Below are 16,724 nucleotides of genomic sequence, written 5' to 3'. Positions count from 1 at the left end.
GTTCAAACCCCTCTCATCACAATAGTGTTATTATACTGTATGAAGCTAGGAAAACATGTTCAAGATCATGTCATGAGAGAATCGAAAATTAAAACGTGATGCCACTACACACCTATTAGGACAGCCAAAATCTAAAACACCGACAACACCAAATGCTGGTGAGGATGTGAAAGAACAGGAACTCTCACTCACTGGTGGGAGTGAAGATGGTAGAGCCACTTTCGAGGACAGCTGGTGGCTTCTCACAAAACTGGACATACTCTCACCATTGGGTTCCTTGGTATTTACCCAAAGGTGATGAAAATTTATATCTACATAAAATGAATGTTTATGGCAGTTTTACCCATAAATGCCCAGACTCAGAAGCAATTAGGTGAATGGATTAATAAACTGTGATACATCCAGACAAGGAACATTATCCAGTGCTAAAAAGAAATGGGCCATGAAAAGACATGGAGAAACCTTAAATGCATATGACTAAGTGAAGGAAGCCATTCTGAAAAGGCCACATACTGTATGATTCTAACTATATGACACTCTGGGAAAGGCTAAAGCATGGAGACAGTAAAGAGATCAGCAGTTGCCAGGGACTAGAGGGAGAGAGGAATGAACAGGCAGAATGCAGAGGACTTTAGGGCAGTGACCTATTCTGTATAATGCTGTAATGATGGACACATATCACTATACATTTGTCTAAACCCATAGAATGCACAACAGGAAGAGTGAACTGTGGACTTTGAGTGATAGTAACTTTTCAATGTAGGTTCATTGACTGCAAGAAATGTACTACTCTGGTATGGATGTTGACAGTGGGGAAGTGTGTGCATGTGTGGATTTAAGGGGTATATGGGAACTCAGTATACTTGCTGTTCTATTTTGCTACAAAACTACCACTGCTCTAAGAAATAAAGGGGTAGATGAGCTGACCAAAAGAAGGGATCCATGAACTGAGCATCACTACTCTAAAGAGGTAGAGCTAGGGAATCAGGCCTCCTGACAAGATCTGATCATGTGAGAAAGAATGGGCAAGTGGAGGGGTGCCATCTACTCTTGCTGTCCCCACATGTCCCCACATACACCATGGTCACTTTTGAATAACCAGCACCTTCTCTGTCCACACAATAGTCAAGAATCTACTTTTATGACCTGCTTATCTTAAAAGCAAATCAATCAGAGCTGAAATTGCCAACTCCAAGGATCCAGGGCTTGAGCTCTGGATTACCAAGACCCACAAGCAGTCCTATGGTTGATCAAAGGCCATCTTCTGTTGGGAAGGAATTATGACCAGGGAGATTACTTATCCAGAAGGTGGAGGAATACAGGGGGGCCTAGAATTCTCCATGAAATCCCACCATTGCAATATTGAAGCCAAATGGAGATGCGTTCAGCCCTGTTCTGAACTTTCCAAAAGAAACTCCCAAGAGCTTGAATCAAGCATCTTTCCCCTGCCCAAATCCACAAGCAGAATCAGTCAGAAAAGATCAACATAAGGAATTCTCTGTCCCGCCTGGTCAAATTTCCTTGGGTGAATCCTCTCTCTCTCCCCAATGGGATTTCAGTTTCCCCATTTGTACAAAGACTTTAAGCTGTTCTAACTTGTAGATCAATACACACATTTTTTTGGTTTATGTGTACTTTGGCTTTTCTGCATTTGCATGAAAAATTAAAGTTAGTACTGCTACTCCCCACTACTGCCACTAAAGAAAAGATTCCTTACACCACCAGACAATTTACTCTTTATTGATTAAAAATGAAGGAAACATGCAGCAAAATACAAAGTCAAAAAAAGGGGGGGAGTCAAATATTTTACATCTTCCAAAATCTAGCACACATCATAAGGAGGAACCTCCATTTATTGATACATGATTATTCTATCCTCTGGATTATTAAATATCAGCTGGCTCTAGGATTTGGTTCAAAACTTAAGCAAAAACCCCAAACAAATCCAATAGTCATTTAGAAAGACCATACATTTCACAAACAGCATTGGCACATGTTACCTTGTGCTAAAGTCAGTCCCTACCCCTGGGACCCGGGAATCCTGGGGACCTCGAGACAGAGGTGTACCCTGAACCACCCCCCACTCCTGGAGAAGAGTGAGGTCTCTCACTAGGTCACGTGCGGTCCCACCTGCGACGTTTCTGTTCACTTATTTTCTCAGTATCACTGCGCAAGTCAGCAAAGGGAGTCCACCATACATCATGCAGAAGAAATAACACTGTCCTGGGGCTTGGTGATTGACTCCTAATTCCCAGCAGGGCCAAAAATGAACTGAAAGGAAAGAGAAAGCCCCAGCCCACTTGTATTGTTGTGCCTGTCCCACTGCTGTCCAAAAGTAATGGCTGGCTGGAAAAACTCCAACAGGAGGAAGGGCTGCTACTTACCGATGGCCTCCAAACAGAAAGCTACAACAGTGATGCCACACCCCTTGGATTCATACACAAGCAGATTATGATGGGCTCACTGGACACCAAAGCACAGACTCTAAGGCAAGCCACTAGTCCTTCGCCAAAGAAGACACTATCCCTTCTCAAACTTATTCCTACCTTCCTGTCTTTATTCCCTCCACCCACCTCCAAAAAAAAATAAAAATAAATTAGAAAAAAATAATAAAAAAAAGAAAAAGCTAAATATTGTTTCCAGCAAGCTGATCAACCTTCTTGCCTCTCTCCAGGCTCAGCAGGCTCCCTTCTGTTAACAATCTTGCTGGGACCATGGACTTTCGTGTCTGATCCTCTAATCTGTTTTCTTCCCAACCTCCATCTCAAACCCATCCCCTCGCCTACTCCCCAATATCCACCCCTTTCCCAACATGCCTTTGCATCCAGGGTAGGTGAAGAAAGCCCTTGACTAAAACTACAAGCTCAGGGTGAAACAAGAACTGTGACAAGTCAAGTGTGGGGAGAGCTTTCAGAGATGCTCCAAGAGAAAACTAGGTAAAGCAACCTTGCTATCCACAGACCAACAATGCTGCACAGGGCTAGAGCCACTCCCAGAGGCAACTCTCCCCTTTCAGGGGTCCAAAGCCCTTCTTAGTGTGTTAAGGCCAGATTGAGGATCCCTTTCATATACAAAACCAAGTTAGAACTATGTGCAGTTAGACAAAGGCTAACTGTGAAACAGTAGGGGAAAAAATAAACTCCACTGATTATTCACATATTGCATTATGAGTGCTTTTTCAAAACCTAAAGAATAATTTACATTATTTCTGTAGAAAATCAAACGAATACTGTCTACTCAGAAATCCTAAGTCACGGCACATGTGGTTTCATGTTCCGTCTTGGGTCAGGTTCAGCGCACCGCAGTGTGGACCCCCTCCAAAGGGTCAGTGCAGGCGAGGGGGCGAAGGCAGGCCTCTCCAGCCCAGCGTGAGTCTCCGTTATTGCTGCAGAAATCTCAGCCTTGCATTTCCTCATGACTTGGAGGGCAGGCAAACTGATTTTCATGGGAGGACTGAGGAGCAGTTTTTCTTCAATTTAATTTTTAAATTCTGAAAATAAATAACTTCCACAATGATATGAGTTATGATTTTTTCTGTCCAAAAACCACTGCTGGGAAAATTCACTTTAATAAGCCAATACTTGGTGTTTTCTCTAAAAACAGTTCGAAGTTCCACTTTGAAGGATCCGATGGCTGAAGTTCGATGACAGTCAGATGTTTTGCACCAGCTGAAGTTAAGGCTAGCAACCCTTTCTGGAGGGAGTGATGAAGAGGGGTGCCTGAGAGCAGCTTCAGCAAAACGCTTAGAAACATCACGAACAAAACTAGAAGACAGTTTAGGCTGCCTCCATCTGAGGCTGTGCTTTTTCCTAACAAAGGTTGCTAGAATTCACATCAGATTTAAAAAAAAACCCTAAATTAAATTCTCTGGGCTCCAGCTGAACAATCAACTTTTAACTGCTATTTCAGTGGGGTAAAGAGATATCCCAAGATGCCCCACATCCTGTCAGGTGTGGGAGCACAGGCAGCACGAGGAAGCCCAATATAGCTGCTGCTTTCCACCCAGCGCCATCAGTGGAGTAAGGCAAGATGAGCTGAAAGATCTCCTCCTGGGCCTTGAGGCACACGGGACACTTCTCAGATGGAGAACAGTGGGGACATGTGCAGTAAGTTTACTAACGGAACTCTTTAAAGGGATGCTGGCCACTGGTGATCCAACTTTTCTTTCCCTGTGGGAAAGGGGGGAATGACGGCAGGAAGAACATAAAGAAAGACCTCTAAAACTCCTAGCTGGGAGGTTTGTTGCTGGGTTCTTTGGCAGTAGTGGGTTTAGGCCAACAGAAGTGACAGAGACACGCATGTGTGGAATCTCCTGAGGCCTCCTCGTCCGGGCTGGGATTTAGCTGATGCTGAGCTGGGCAAATCCTATTAGTTTACCATCATCAGGAATATCCGAGCCTTCGACACCAGATGCCTAAGAACCGAACAAAATGAGAAGCTGTGGTTATTTATAAACAAATTGCAGGTAGCAATTAAAACTGATATGGGGACTGTGGGAATGCAGGCAGTGAGGGACAGATCCCTGGGATACAGACGGGAGGTAGATGAATGGGCCTCTTCCAGAAAGGGTGGGGGCTGGGCACACAGCTGGAGTCAAGGGCCTGGGGTAGGAGGCTTCCTCGGAAGGGCAGAAAAAGGGAGGCCACTCAAAGGGAGACTTCAACCCAGGGCCTTGGCAGGGCTAAATGAACATAATCCATGATAGTTTAAAATTCTCATTACCCAGCCCTGGCCAATGTGGTTCAGTTGGTTGAGTATTGTCCTGTGCACTGAAAGATCGCGAGTTTGATTCCTGTTCAGGGCACATGCCCAGGTTGCAGGCTTAATCCCTGGTTGGGGTATAAGCAGGAGGCCGCACTTGATGTTTCTCTCTCACATTGATGAAGAAAGGTAGGGGACATGTGCAGTAAGTTTACTAATGGAACTCTTTAAAGGGATGCTGGCCACTGGTGATCCACCCCCCCCCACTCTAAAATGAAAAACATGTTATGAATGAATGAATGAATGAATGAATGAATGAATGAATGAAGAAAGAAAGAAAGAAAGAAAGAAAGAAAGAAAGAAAGAAAGAAAGAAAGAAAGAAAGAAAGAAAGAAAGAAAGAAAAAGAAAATTCTCATCACCCCAGAGAATATGGAAGCTGGTCTGCAGGGGCTGCTGGTGTGTAAAAAGTAAGATGGTTTAATAAGGAGGAAGAGACAAATACCAGTTTGAAAGTGACAGATCGATTCGACTGAGGTTCTTCCACAATTTTCTGCAAATTAGCTGCCACTGTAATCATACAAACAGAGAAAGTAATAAGAAGCTCAGTCAATCCATTTTCAACTATATTTTAAGAATTTAAATGGTAGTTTAGAATCTTCTCTGTGTAATTAAAATGGAAGCAGAAAGTTAGATCACTCTCCAAAGGAAAGTATTTTTTAAACTCAACTCCAAGTAGCACAAATAAATCTCAAATCATTGCCAAACGAACTTTCTTTAAGATGCTGTATTAACTTAGGGAAGACATTCAGGTTACAGAGGTATGATTTGCCTATTCATAGACCAGAAAGCCAGCAAACTACACGGCCTGTGGCCTGTTTCTGTTCTGCCTGTGAACTGAGAATGGTATAAAAGCAATAAAGACTGTACATGACCCACAAAGCCTAAGCTATTATTGTCTGGCCTTTTACAGAAAACCTTTACTGATTTGCCTGACATTGGTCTTTTCCTTCAGGAATATGTGCCTCTGACTTGACAGCCTTTTCTGACTTCCTGCCTTTTCTAGGACTAAATCTCTCAAGATTTTTGCTTACCTCTTAGCTCCACGGGGTATAGGTCATCCTCCAAAACGGATTAGACATGGCCAAGCTTACTTTAACTTGTGATTTCTGTCATCACTTCTACCACAGTCTCCCAGAGACCTGGGTGGGCTTTCACATACTATCACCAGAGGTCACAAAGCGAACTCAGAAGTGAAATTTTCCATTTTCTAAGGAACTGCCTGGAATACCTGTTATTTCAGCCAAGCCAAGAACCATTCCAAGAACTGACATGCTCACTGGAATCAAAGCCTGGTTTTCTTGGTCTTAAGTACATAGAGACACAAGGGCAGAGTAAAATGGAGTTACCTATGACTAAATCCCTTCCATCGACCAGGCCAGCAGAAATGAGTTCCTGAGAGACACCCTCTGCTGTATCTGCAAGGACAAAGAAGAAGGTGCTACATTTCTGGTGCATGCATGTCACACTCTTAGAGCAGGTGTTGGCACTGTCAGACATAGCTGTTAAATCTACAGAACCAAGAAGGCAGGTAGGGGGTCTTCCCCGCCCCACAAAGGGTTTTCCAACCACTGGGACCGTCCCAAGTGAGGAATTCTCACAGGTCTAGCTAGAGGGCAGAATCAATACAACCAGATGGCAAATGTGAGCTGAACGCAAATTTAACTTTCTAAATAACGGTGTCATTTACATGGGCTTCAGGTCCTTGCTGGGAGAGAACCTGAAAGTGCTGCAGAGAAAACTCCTGTTCTGAGGGCAACCCTGACAAGTGTCTGATGAGCTCTAAGACATGACAACGACCATGCAATATCCCCAGGGCTAATAAAATAGAATTTTTTTCTCAATTAAATGTTGAAAAAAATAAAATGTAATTTCTTGTTTCTGGGGATCACACTCCAAGTTTTTTGTTAAAATTTTAAAAATTTATTTATTATAATGGGCTTTTTTCCATAGCTATTTGGGATGGTATAATCTGAACAACAGGTATAATGAGAAACTAAAAAGATGAAGACAGAGTATTCCCAATTAAGCCCACCTCCAAATGACTCAGGTGCTCTCTCCTGAGAGCTGCACACTGAGCCCCTTAGCAGGGAGGAAGGAGCTGGGGAGGGGGTGTGCACGCACTCGTGCAGATGACCAGCAATTTGAATTAGATCTTGAATATGTGACTGCCTGGTTTTAAAACAGTAGAGCGAATACACCTCTGTGTACCTGCATCTACTGTCTTCAATAGTTAGTTACTGATGATACAAAAGACAGCAAGAAGATTAAGCATGGCACAAAGGACAGGTATCTGTTTGCTGCTGGCCACTCCCCAAATCTGAACCTTGAGTAACAAAGGCAATAAGCCTTGCTCCAGGGTGAAGTTCATGGCTAGAAAGTACACATGATGGGCTCAATTTCAGCCTCGGGAGAGAGGAAACTAAAGCCATGTTTCTTCTTTATTGTCAGGACGACAACCCTGTCCAGTGATAAGAGCAAGAACTTTGCACTCTGACAGATCTGGGTTTGAATTCCATCTATGCCTCTTCCCAGCTGTGTGAACTGCAACAAGTTACTTTACCTCTCTCTTGATTTCATCATCCACACAATGTGGATAATAATCTTTATTTAAGGGGCTGTTTTGAGAATTTAATGAGATAATGCACATTATCAGAGCACAAGCCTGGCCAACAGTAAATTAGAACTATATTAATTACTGTTTATATTAATATAGTATTACTATAGCTGACCCTTGAACATCACAGCAGGTAGGTTAGGGACTCTGACCACCAGTGCCATTGAAAATTTGTGTATAACTCTGGACTCCCCCCAGAACTTAGCTACTAATAGCCTAACATTGATGGACGCCTTACCAATAACATAAACAGTCAAATAATACATATTTTGTATGTTAGATGTATTACATGCTGTAGTCTAACAATAAAGTAGAGAAAAGAAAATGTTAAGAAAATCATAAGGAAGAGAAAATATATTTACAGTATTTATTAAAAAGACATCTGTGTATAAGTGACTGATACAGTTCAAACCCATGCTGCTCAAGGGTCACCTATACTAGGTTTCCTAAATGAGGCTGGTAGTAAACAAACTGCATTTTTATTTGATTCATATGCCCCCAAATCCCTTTAAACCAGGAACCTTTTTATCGCCCTTTAGCACAGCAAAATATATCTCCAGGACAAAACACACAACACACTTCACTAAACAAAGCAGCAGTTACTATGTTCCAATGTTGTCAATGACTCACCTCTCCCAGGAGTAAATTCAAATCTAATATCATTTAGTTCTTTTTTGGAATTCCTATTAAAAAAAAAACAAACCAGAATGTGTAAAATCAATTTCTGAATTTACGCACGCAGCCCCTGCCAACATACATTAGAAAAGCTGTGTCTCAAGAAACACTGTTTTGTTCCCATAGATCATATGATTGGTTCTACTGGGATGAGAAAAATTTCAGAAGTAGTTTTTAGACAGGACTTAATGGACAGGTAGAATCTAACCAGTCCAAGAAGATGGGAAAACAACTGGGCCCACACAGGCACAATTAATACATGACTCCCCAGATCCAACCACATGACCAGGGAGGGAAAAGTGCAGCAATCACTCACCACACACACCATGTACTGAGATTAACTAGCTCTCTGGAGGTTCTCGTTAAAGGTGGAGAAATCAGACCATTATGTCTAAAGGCAGACAAGTCTTGACCACTTAGGACCCAAATCCATTTGATCTAAACAATGCAGAGGGCTTAGGTCTATTTGACAAATACTTGACTATGTTACTGAAATTGTGCTTAAAATATACCTACCTATTTCCAACACAACCTGCCCCCACGTGATGTCGTCCCTTACACTGCTTTCTCTGTGCACCTGCACCCACAGGCTTATACTTCTGCCTTTATACCACCCGAAATTTGTTTTTAGTTATGTTAGTACATAATTCAAATCAGCTTCCAACCTAGACTTGATTATCCAGTGAGGCATTTCATTTTCTCTTTTCTCAGCACCCTTCCTCAATAGCTGAGAGTGCTATACATAGTCTGCTGACTACATAATTGTTCAATCTATCCTTTCTGAAAGCTGATTGAAAGTAAGATCAAATGCTTAGCATCACTAGTGATGTAACTGATGTGCTAAGCACAAACACCTTTAAAGACAACATATGCTAACTGGTCTAAATCTCTTCCAGTCATTTGACTTCAAAGTCTTCATCAGCAAGAATAAGAATCTAGCCTCCTCCTCTATCAATGGGACTGCAACATAGTCCATTAAGAAACCACATTCTCAAAAAGCTAACTACATGTCAAGTATCTTCTCCACCTTCGGGAAGCACATGTCAAACAGAATTTTTGTACTGCCTATTGACTGCTGTAAGATAGCATAACAAATTTTCAGAAAGAGACAAGTGGTATTCTCTATGTACAAATAAAATGAGATTACTAAGGTACTCTATTAATTCAGAACTATTTGAGATGAGATAAGGTAGACTTCTATACAGCAAAGATAACCAAATCTTCTTTCTTCACATTTATGCCATAATTTCATTGCTCCTAGTGGTAAAATCAAAACATTCTCCAGCCCTAGCTGATTTGGCTCAGTGGTTAGAGCGTCAGCCTGCAGACTGAGGGGTCCCAGGTTTGATTCCGGCCAAGGGCATGTACCTTGGTTGCAGGCTTGAACCCTGGCCCTTGGCAGAGCTCGTGCAGGAGGCAACCAATCGATGTGTCTCTCTCTCACATCGATTTTTCTCTCTCTCTTCTACTCTCTCTGAAAAGCAATGTAAAAAATATCCTCTGGTGAGGATTAAAAACCCCCCCAAAAACAAAAACATTCTCCAAACAGCTCTTGCTACCTCTCTCTCTAGTTATGGTTATAATGAGAAGATGACTAGGAATTCATATATGGAAGGAGGGACGAGTCAATATAATTTAGTGGAACTCTTTTAAATGGTTAGAGCATCGTCCAGATACGCCAAGGTTGTAGGTTTGATCTCCAGTCAGGGCCCACAAAAAATCAACTAATGAATGCCTAATCAGTGGAACAACAAATTGATGCTTCTCCCTCCCCCACCGTCTCCTTTCCCCTCTCTCAAATCAATAAATATAAATAAAACTAAAAAGTTTTAAGTGCCTTTATGAGTAGAAAGAGACCTTACAGCAATAAAACATGTATAGCTATTCTGATAAGATTGCCCTGGAATCCTAATCCAAATACATACAAAGGGAGAGGGGGTTAAAATGGACAGATCGCCACCTATGACACTTTCTGTGAGCAATCTGTCACAGCCCCACCAAGAAGCATCAATTTAGAGCACTTGCTGTAAAATGGAGAAACAGACCAAAAATATGCTTAGAGGTTTTCCCTTCAGTTTTTTAAGAACAAGGCCTTTATCTAATCTATCACAATCAGAAAGCACTTCACTCTTGGGTTAGTTGATTTCAGAGTCCATGGTATTTATATGGTCACAATTACAAAACTAATTTTCAGATAAGCCAACTTAGTGCTACTCCCCTAAAAACTGTTCCTCAATTAAATACCATATTCCTAAACTACCTATATTGCAAATGCACAATTTGTCACTATTAGTGGAGAAACAACTAAGAGAATGTATCAGTTGACCTGTTAACATCCAGGTCCTCACACTGATCCTATTACTTCTGAACGAAATAGTACACCAGCAAGCAAACAGCACCTGATGCCGGGAGGAAACACAATCCTATCCGGTTACTCTCAGGCACAGACTATTGGAACAAGGAGTAACTTTTGAAGAGAAAATAGCATATTCAGAAAACAAAAGAAAAACATCTATTTACCTTAATCTTAGTACTAGACTGATAGGGATCTTGGTTTCTTGTGAACCTGCTCCTGAAGACTGAGCCTAAAAAGCAATGAAAGGTAGAAAAGTCATTGCCTGGACTACTAAGTGTGGAGGTGGCTACTGGTCATCTGCAGAGGAATCATCCACTTGGCAGAATTTTCTTCATCTCCAGGTGAGACCATCCTAGTCCCTAGGACGCTTCCTGCTGTGGGAGGACATGCCCTCCAGGCAGCAACAAGAGCTGAAAGTTAGCCTGAGTCAAACACAGTTAGAAAAACAATTCTCAGCCCCCCAGGAAAGTCCACATATGACCACAGTTTTATTTTATATTTTTTCAGATCCCCGTTTCTCCCTACAAGGGTGAAAAAAACAAAGCCAAGTTCTTTCTTTAAAAAATCTGCCAGTGTATCATATGGCAACACACAGATAGGGTCTAAACTGGCTGCCCCTCAGAAAGCCCCGCAACCTGGAGGTATCAGGTCTTTTAATGGCTAAACTAATCCTTTCTGAAACCTGACAGCCACCTCTTGCTCACTGGATGATATATGCTAATTAAGTTGTTTATAAAATTAATCCAATCTTTGCATCAGATTTCATAAGACGACTGTATCTTTCCTGTATGATAGGGAGAAATGGAAAACTTGGGTGATGAGAAGGTTACAGGGAGTTAGCACCATGATGAACTGGAAGCGCTCAGTGGTCTCCAAAGGCAGACCAAAGAAAAAAATCAGAGCTTCCACTTTTATTTCTTTCCATCTAAATGCTAGAAAAAAATGAAACTTTTACTATTTAGTAAGTGAATAGACTCTGAAACCCTTACTTGAACTGCACAGCATAAGGCCCCATATTATATACAGCGTTTGGGGTTTCCTGAGGAAGGAGTAGGAGCTATACAGCGTGGGGGTTCCCAGTGGGGCCCCCATTCCCTCGACTGCTTTCAGAAGTCTGTGTGTGCATGATTACATGGAGTCACAGATTACATTACCTCATTTTAATAAAAATCAACCCTCATAAAATTGACAAATATCTTTAAAAGAGTAATATGGGAAAATCATGGATGGCAACAGTATTAATAAATAACACAAACATAAGTGAACAAAAAGAGAACAGCTGACAACTTTTCTAATGTCAAGATAACTCAGTAGCTGCATTCTAAAGTTAAACATATTAAGGATCTAATAAAAAGCTGATAAGAAATTAACTCCCGCCCAGCTGGGTGTGGCTCAGTGGTTGAGCATCGACCTAGGATCCAGGAGATCTCAGTTTGATTCCCAGTCAGGGCACATGCCCGGGTTGTGGGCTCGATCCCCAGTAGGGGGCGTGCAGGAGGCAGCAGATCAATGACTCTCATCACTGATGTTTCTATCTCTCTCTCTCCCTCTCCCTTCCTCTCTCTGAAATCAATAAAGATATATTTTTTAAAAAAGAAAAAGAAATTAACTCCCAAATTTTTGATGTTTGGAATTTTTCCATTGTTAACATACTCTTTTTTTGCCTAAAAACCTGTATGATCCTTGTAAAACTCTCTTATCTTCATACATTTAAAACTGAAGAATGAATTTTATCTTGTTTCAAAATTCACCACAACATCGACCTTCCAGTAGGCAGCGCCCCACAGTACTCTGCTTTCTGTATCTCCCCAGAAGGCTAGCACTAATGCATGCCCTGCTTTACCTGAGCAGTTTTTGCTGGCTCTGTGGGGAGTGGGAGAGAGACTTGAGTTGGCTGTGCAGGTGTCTGCCCAGCTGGCTGAGGTAGAGTAGCAGAAATCTCTTCTGGAACTTGAAGTAAAGTACCCACAGGATCAGTTGTTGGAAACAGCTGTAACAAGAGCACATAATGCATATCCTTGAATACTATTTAATTCATCATCGTTGAGCAAGGTTGGCTGAACCTCAAAAAACTATGTGTTCTTTTGTGTCTGGCTTCTTTCACTTAGCATAGTTTTGTTTTGTTTTAAATATGTCTTTATTGATTTCAGAGAGAGGAAGGGAGAGGGGGAGAGAGATAGAGACATCACTGAAAGAGTTCTCAATGATCGGCTGCCTCCTGCACGCCCCCAACTCGGGATGGAGCCTGCAACCCAGGCATGTGCAGGGAACCGAACCATGATCTCCTGGATGATAGGTCGATGCTCAACAGCTGAGCCACGCCCGGCCGGCCACTTAGCATAGTTTTTGAGGTTCAGTGATGCTGCAGCATATATTAGTAGTTCACTTTTTCTTCTTCAGAAAAGCAGTTCATGGCTTCTCAGCCTTCTGGCTAAGATCAAGTGTCAAATAGCAGTTCGGTTTATCATACTTACTTTTAACTATATCTACTCTGTCCCCTTTGCCCAGCAAAATACACTTACAAAATACAGATTTAAGTATGCAATACAAAATTATAGAAGCTACATTTTTCTATGTCTAGGGACTTTCCATGACTTATAAAGACGATTAATAATTCCTTAACATATCTGAAGTGCTTTTCAAAATGGATATGACACTTTATAACATAGACATTACATATATATTTTGCATATTTGAACTATTTCATAAATTTTAATTATGTAGCTTGCAGAGAAAAAGTTAGTGAAAATAAATCAATGGAATGGCCAAAATTTAGAGTTAAAGAGAAAAAGAATTAGAGGAACGAAAGAGTGGCTCTTCCTTCTGCTCACATTTCATTGGCAAACAAGTGACTTCCATGGTCCTGCCTAACTTCAAGGGGCAGGGATATGCAATTCTACCTCATATCAAAAAGGAGCCAGAAACCTTCATGAACAGTTGTTTTATATAAATTGTCAGATACAGCCTGTTAATATGCCAAAGTACAGTATTTATTTCTAGTCTTAAACAATACAATACTATGCACACAATTCCTGTACATATCGTGTACCCAAATTGTATATTATGCACACAAATGAAGTGGAAAAAATAGTTATTTTTGAGCACAGACAAGAACAAATTAAGAGCAAGACATGTGTTGACAGTAAACCAAATACTGAGCTCAGAATGTAGATGCTGCCAGATGGAAGGATGTATGACAGAAAGCACCCAAGAGATGGTTCTTCTCTTCAGGTAATGAGCATAAGGCAACCAGCTTAACAGGGTTCTGTTTGGTAGGGTTCCCTATTACAATGAGGCAGTAACCACAGACAAATGAATCCACTTAACAAGAGAAGAGGCTAAGAAAAAATCCAGAAAGTAAAGGTGGCACATGACAAATTCCTGGACAGATTAATGCAAAAAGACTGCTTTTTATTTTAAGCAACCCAAGCCCAAAAAGTAATTCATAAAGACATACAAGCGAGCAAGGAAGAACATTCTGGGCCCTTAGGCCAACTTTTAAAATAAGTGCAATGGCACCAATTTACTGCAAAGGTCCATTCAATTTCAGAATCAAGGTCTCTGATAAAATTCAACTTGTTTACCTCATTCCCATTTTGGGCACATATGAAAAGTGTGCTTAACATTAACATTAAAACCCAAACAAAAGCCCATATACTTTAACAGTTCAATAATCACAACTACTTACCTCAGAATTTGATAATTCTTTCACTCGGGGAGACTAAAAGAAATATAAAAAAAGAAGGCTTGTTAACTCAAAACTTGGGTTACTTGCAGACAGTTCCAAACTGCACAGAATGTAGAAATGCAAGTCAACTCCGTTTCACTCTGATCCACACATTAATTCAACAGCAACTCTAGTGAAAGTTTTCTGGAAAAAGAAAACTGTCATGACTATTGCATTCTTTGTCCACAGGGCCTGTACTTACGGTATTTGAAGAGATCGCAATTTGAGGTTTATAAACAAACATAATGAGACTGAGTTCTCAGAAAGTAGGAAGGTCGCATTTTTCAAGGCACAACTCTTTCTACTAATTATGAACATATTATGTGCATAATATACCAGATCAAATGTCAACCTTTAAGCTAATTATTTAATACATCCTCAGCACAGAGTATTCTGATTACAGGCTTTAATGGAGAAAACTCTTGAGCCAAAACTGAAAAACCAATGATAATCTGCGATATGAAAACCTAAGCTAAATTTATTAAATAAATCAAAACAGTCAGTAGTAATTCTGGATACCACAGGAGAATTAAAAAACCAGAATTTTGATCTCTAAACAACTATCAGCTTATTGCAAATTCTACCAAGTACAGACTTGGACTAGTTAACAAGTCAGCTTAGGTTTATCTTAAAATCTTCATTACCATTTTATTGAGAGTCAAGGTTTGGGAAATAGCTAATGTATCACAGAAAGTATATGGCCAACCCCAAACATTTTATATCGTAGCTATTCACCACTGAATAGTCAGTGTGTATTTCTTAACAGGGATATTCTCTCACACAACACTACTGAAGTTACCAACTTCGGTAAATTTAACAATAATACTTTTTATCTTATTTATCATCCATAACCCAACTTTTTCAACGGACCTCATAATGTCCTTTATAGCCTTTCATTTTCCTTCCAGTACAGGTTGAACTCTAGGATCGTGTAATGTAGTCAGCTGTCATGTCTCTTTAGATTGTTTATATCTGGAACATAAATATTTTTGAAGAATAGAACCCCCCCTCCAATACACACTTTATTTGAACAGAATGCTCCTGATCTGTGCTTTGTCTGATGGCTCCCCTTGATTTAGACTTATCATACGAATTCCCAGCCAGAATTGTACACAGTGATGTGTCCTTCCTAGGGTATCGTATCTTAAGGGACTCACACATTTGTCTGCCCCTCATTAGTGATGTTAATTTTAATCATCTACCCTGGGCATTTTCTGATTTCTCCAGTATGCAGGAACTATTTTGTACCTTGCAACTAAAAGGCACTTCTGGAGAGATACTTAAAAACCATGTAAATAACTTGCTCATCAAAATGTTCTCCTATATGTAGCATCTGGTGATGATTATTGCCTGATCTAATCTTTATGATTGCGTTATGATGGCTGTAAAATGATAATTTTCCCTCTCCAACACTCCAACATTTACCAGTCAGCACTGGCAATTCTCTCTATAAAGAAAAAACATCCCTTTCCCCCACTTATTGGTATGAACTCGTGGATTCCTATTTTTCAAATTATTTATAATTTACTACTGTACTTAATGATTTTGATGATTAAATTTTTGCTAATTTGGCCAGTAGGAGCTCCATCAACCAGGTTCTTGTACTATTATGACCTCTTGTTTTAATAAAAAGTATTTTCTTTCTGACAAAAGAAGGTATTCCAGATTTATCTTGTATATTATCTGCAAAAGCCCTGTAATCAGCCATTTCTCCAAGAAGCCTTTGTTCTTAAAAGCAGGCAAAGATATAGCACTATCCACTACTCATTCCACAAAAGGTTCTGAGCAGTCAAGGCTACAATGACCTCATATATTAATATTTCCTATATATACTGGAGACTCCAATAACATGTATATTATGCTGCTTAATGTTTGTATTAGCTCAATGATTCTCTTTTCAGTTTTTAAAAATTCTCAGTTTCATTTTGCAGTTTCCACTGCTAGCCTTCAAGTTCATTGATCTTTTCTTCTACAGTGTCTAATTTGCTGCTAATACCATCCAATCTATTTTCCATCTAAGACATTGTAATATTCTCTAAATCTGACTTTGTGTTTGTTTTCTGTTCTTGGGAATGAGTCCTAACAATCAACTTGAGGCATTAACTTTAGGCAACAGTGATGAAACAAATGAAAACAAGACCCTTATCTTTACTGCTTCTAGCAAAAACTAATACACCCACCACCACCACCACCACCACCACCACCACCACCACCACCACCACCACCACCATCATCATCCAGAATATACCAGTTAAAGAAGAGATACACTATTACTCTTCAGGTAGGTTAGCAGACCAGCAGACCTCAGGGTCAAAGTTTCTATTATTGTTAGTCTTTCAAGTTCACTTATCTTTTCTTTGGAATGCATAATCAGCCATTAATTCTACCCAGTGTATTTTCATCTCTGACACTGTAGATTTCACCTCTAGATTTGAGGCATTTATATATGACCTAAATATCATCATATTCAAACAGACCTGTCAGTCCACTTTTGCATGTAAAATTAATTGGGCTCCTGATGTTGATAAGTTGTTCAAGGAAATTCTGTCACAAACACTTGCATTTTTTATGTTTTAACTGGGTAGGCTG

General features: G+C 40.4%; 1 protein-coding gene across 1 annotated transcript in view; it reads right to left on the bottom strand.

The window, feature by feature from the left end:
- Positions 1 to 1,716: 1,716 nt before the first annotated feature.
- OXSR1 (oxidative stress responsive kinase 1) overlaps positions 1,717 to 16,724 on the bottom strand; it is a 68,131-nt gene continuing 53,123 nt past the window's right edge. Inside the window, exons 12-18 of the mRNA XM_081160784.1 lie at positions 14,097 to 14,129; positions 12,252 to 12,398; positions 10,573 to 10,637; positions 8,008 to 8,060; positions 6,110 to 6,178; positions 5,206 to 5,270; positions 1,717 to 4,414 (exon numbers count right to left, since the gene is read on the bottom strand). Coding sequence (XP_081016910.1) covers positions 4,340 to 4,414; positions 5,206 to 5,270; positions 6,110 to 6,178; positions 8,008 to 8,060; positions 10,573 to 10,637; positions 12,252 to 12,398; positions 14,097 to 14,129 — 507 coding nt within the window. The 3' untranslated portion in view covers positions 1,717 to 4,339. The remainder of the gene's footprint in view (positions 4,415 to 5,205; positions 5,271 to 6,109; positions 6,179 to 8,007; positions 8,061 to 10,572; positions 10,638 to 12,251; positions 12,399 to 14,096; positions 14,130 to 16,724) is intronic.

Source organism: Miniopterus schreibersii (assembly GCF_964146895.1).
Source record: "Miniopterus schreibersii genome assembly, chromosome: 15".
In the NCBI taxonomy this organism is placed as follows: Eukaryota; Metazoa; Chordata; class Mammalia; order Chiroptera; family Miniopteridae; genus Miniopterus; species Miniopterus schreibersii.
This window is presented reverse-complemented; position numbering and strand designations above follow the sequence as displayed.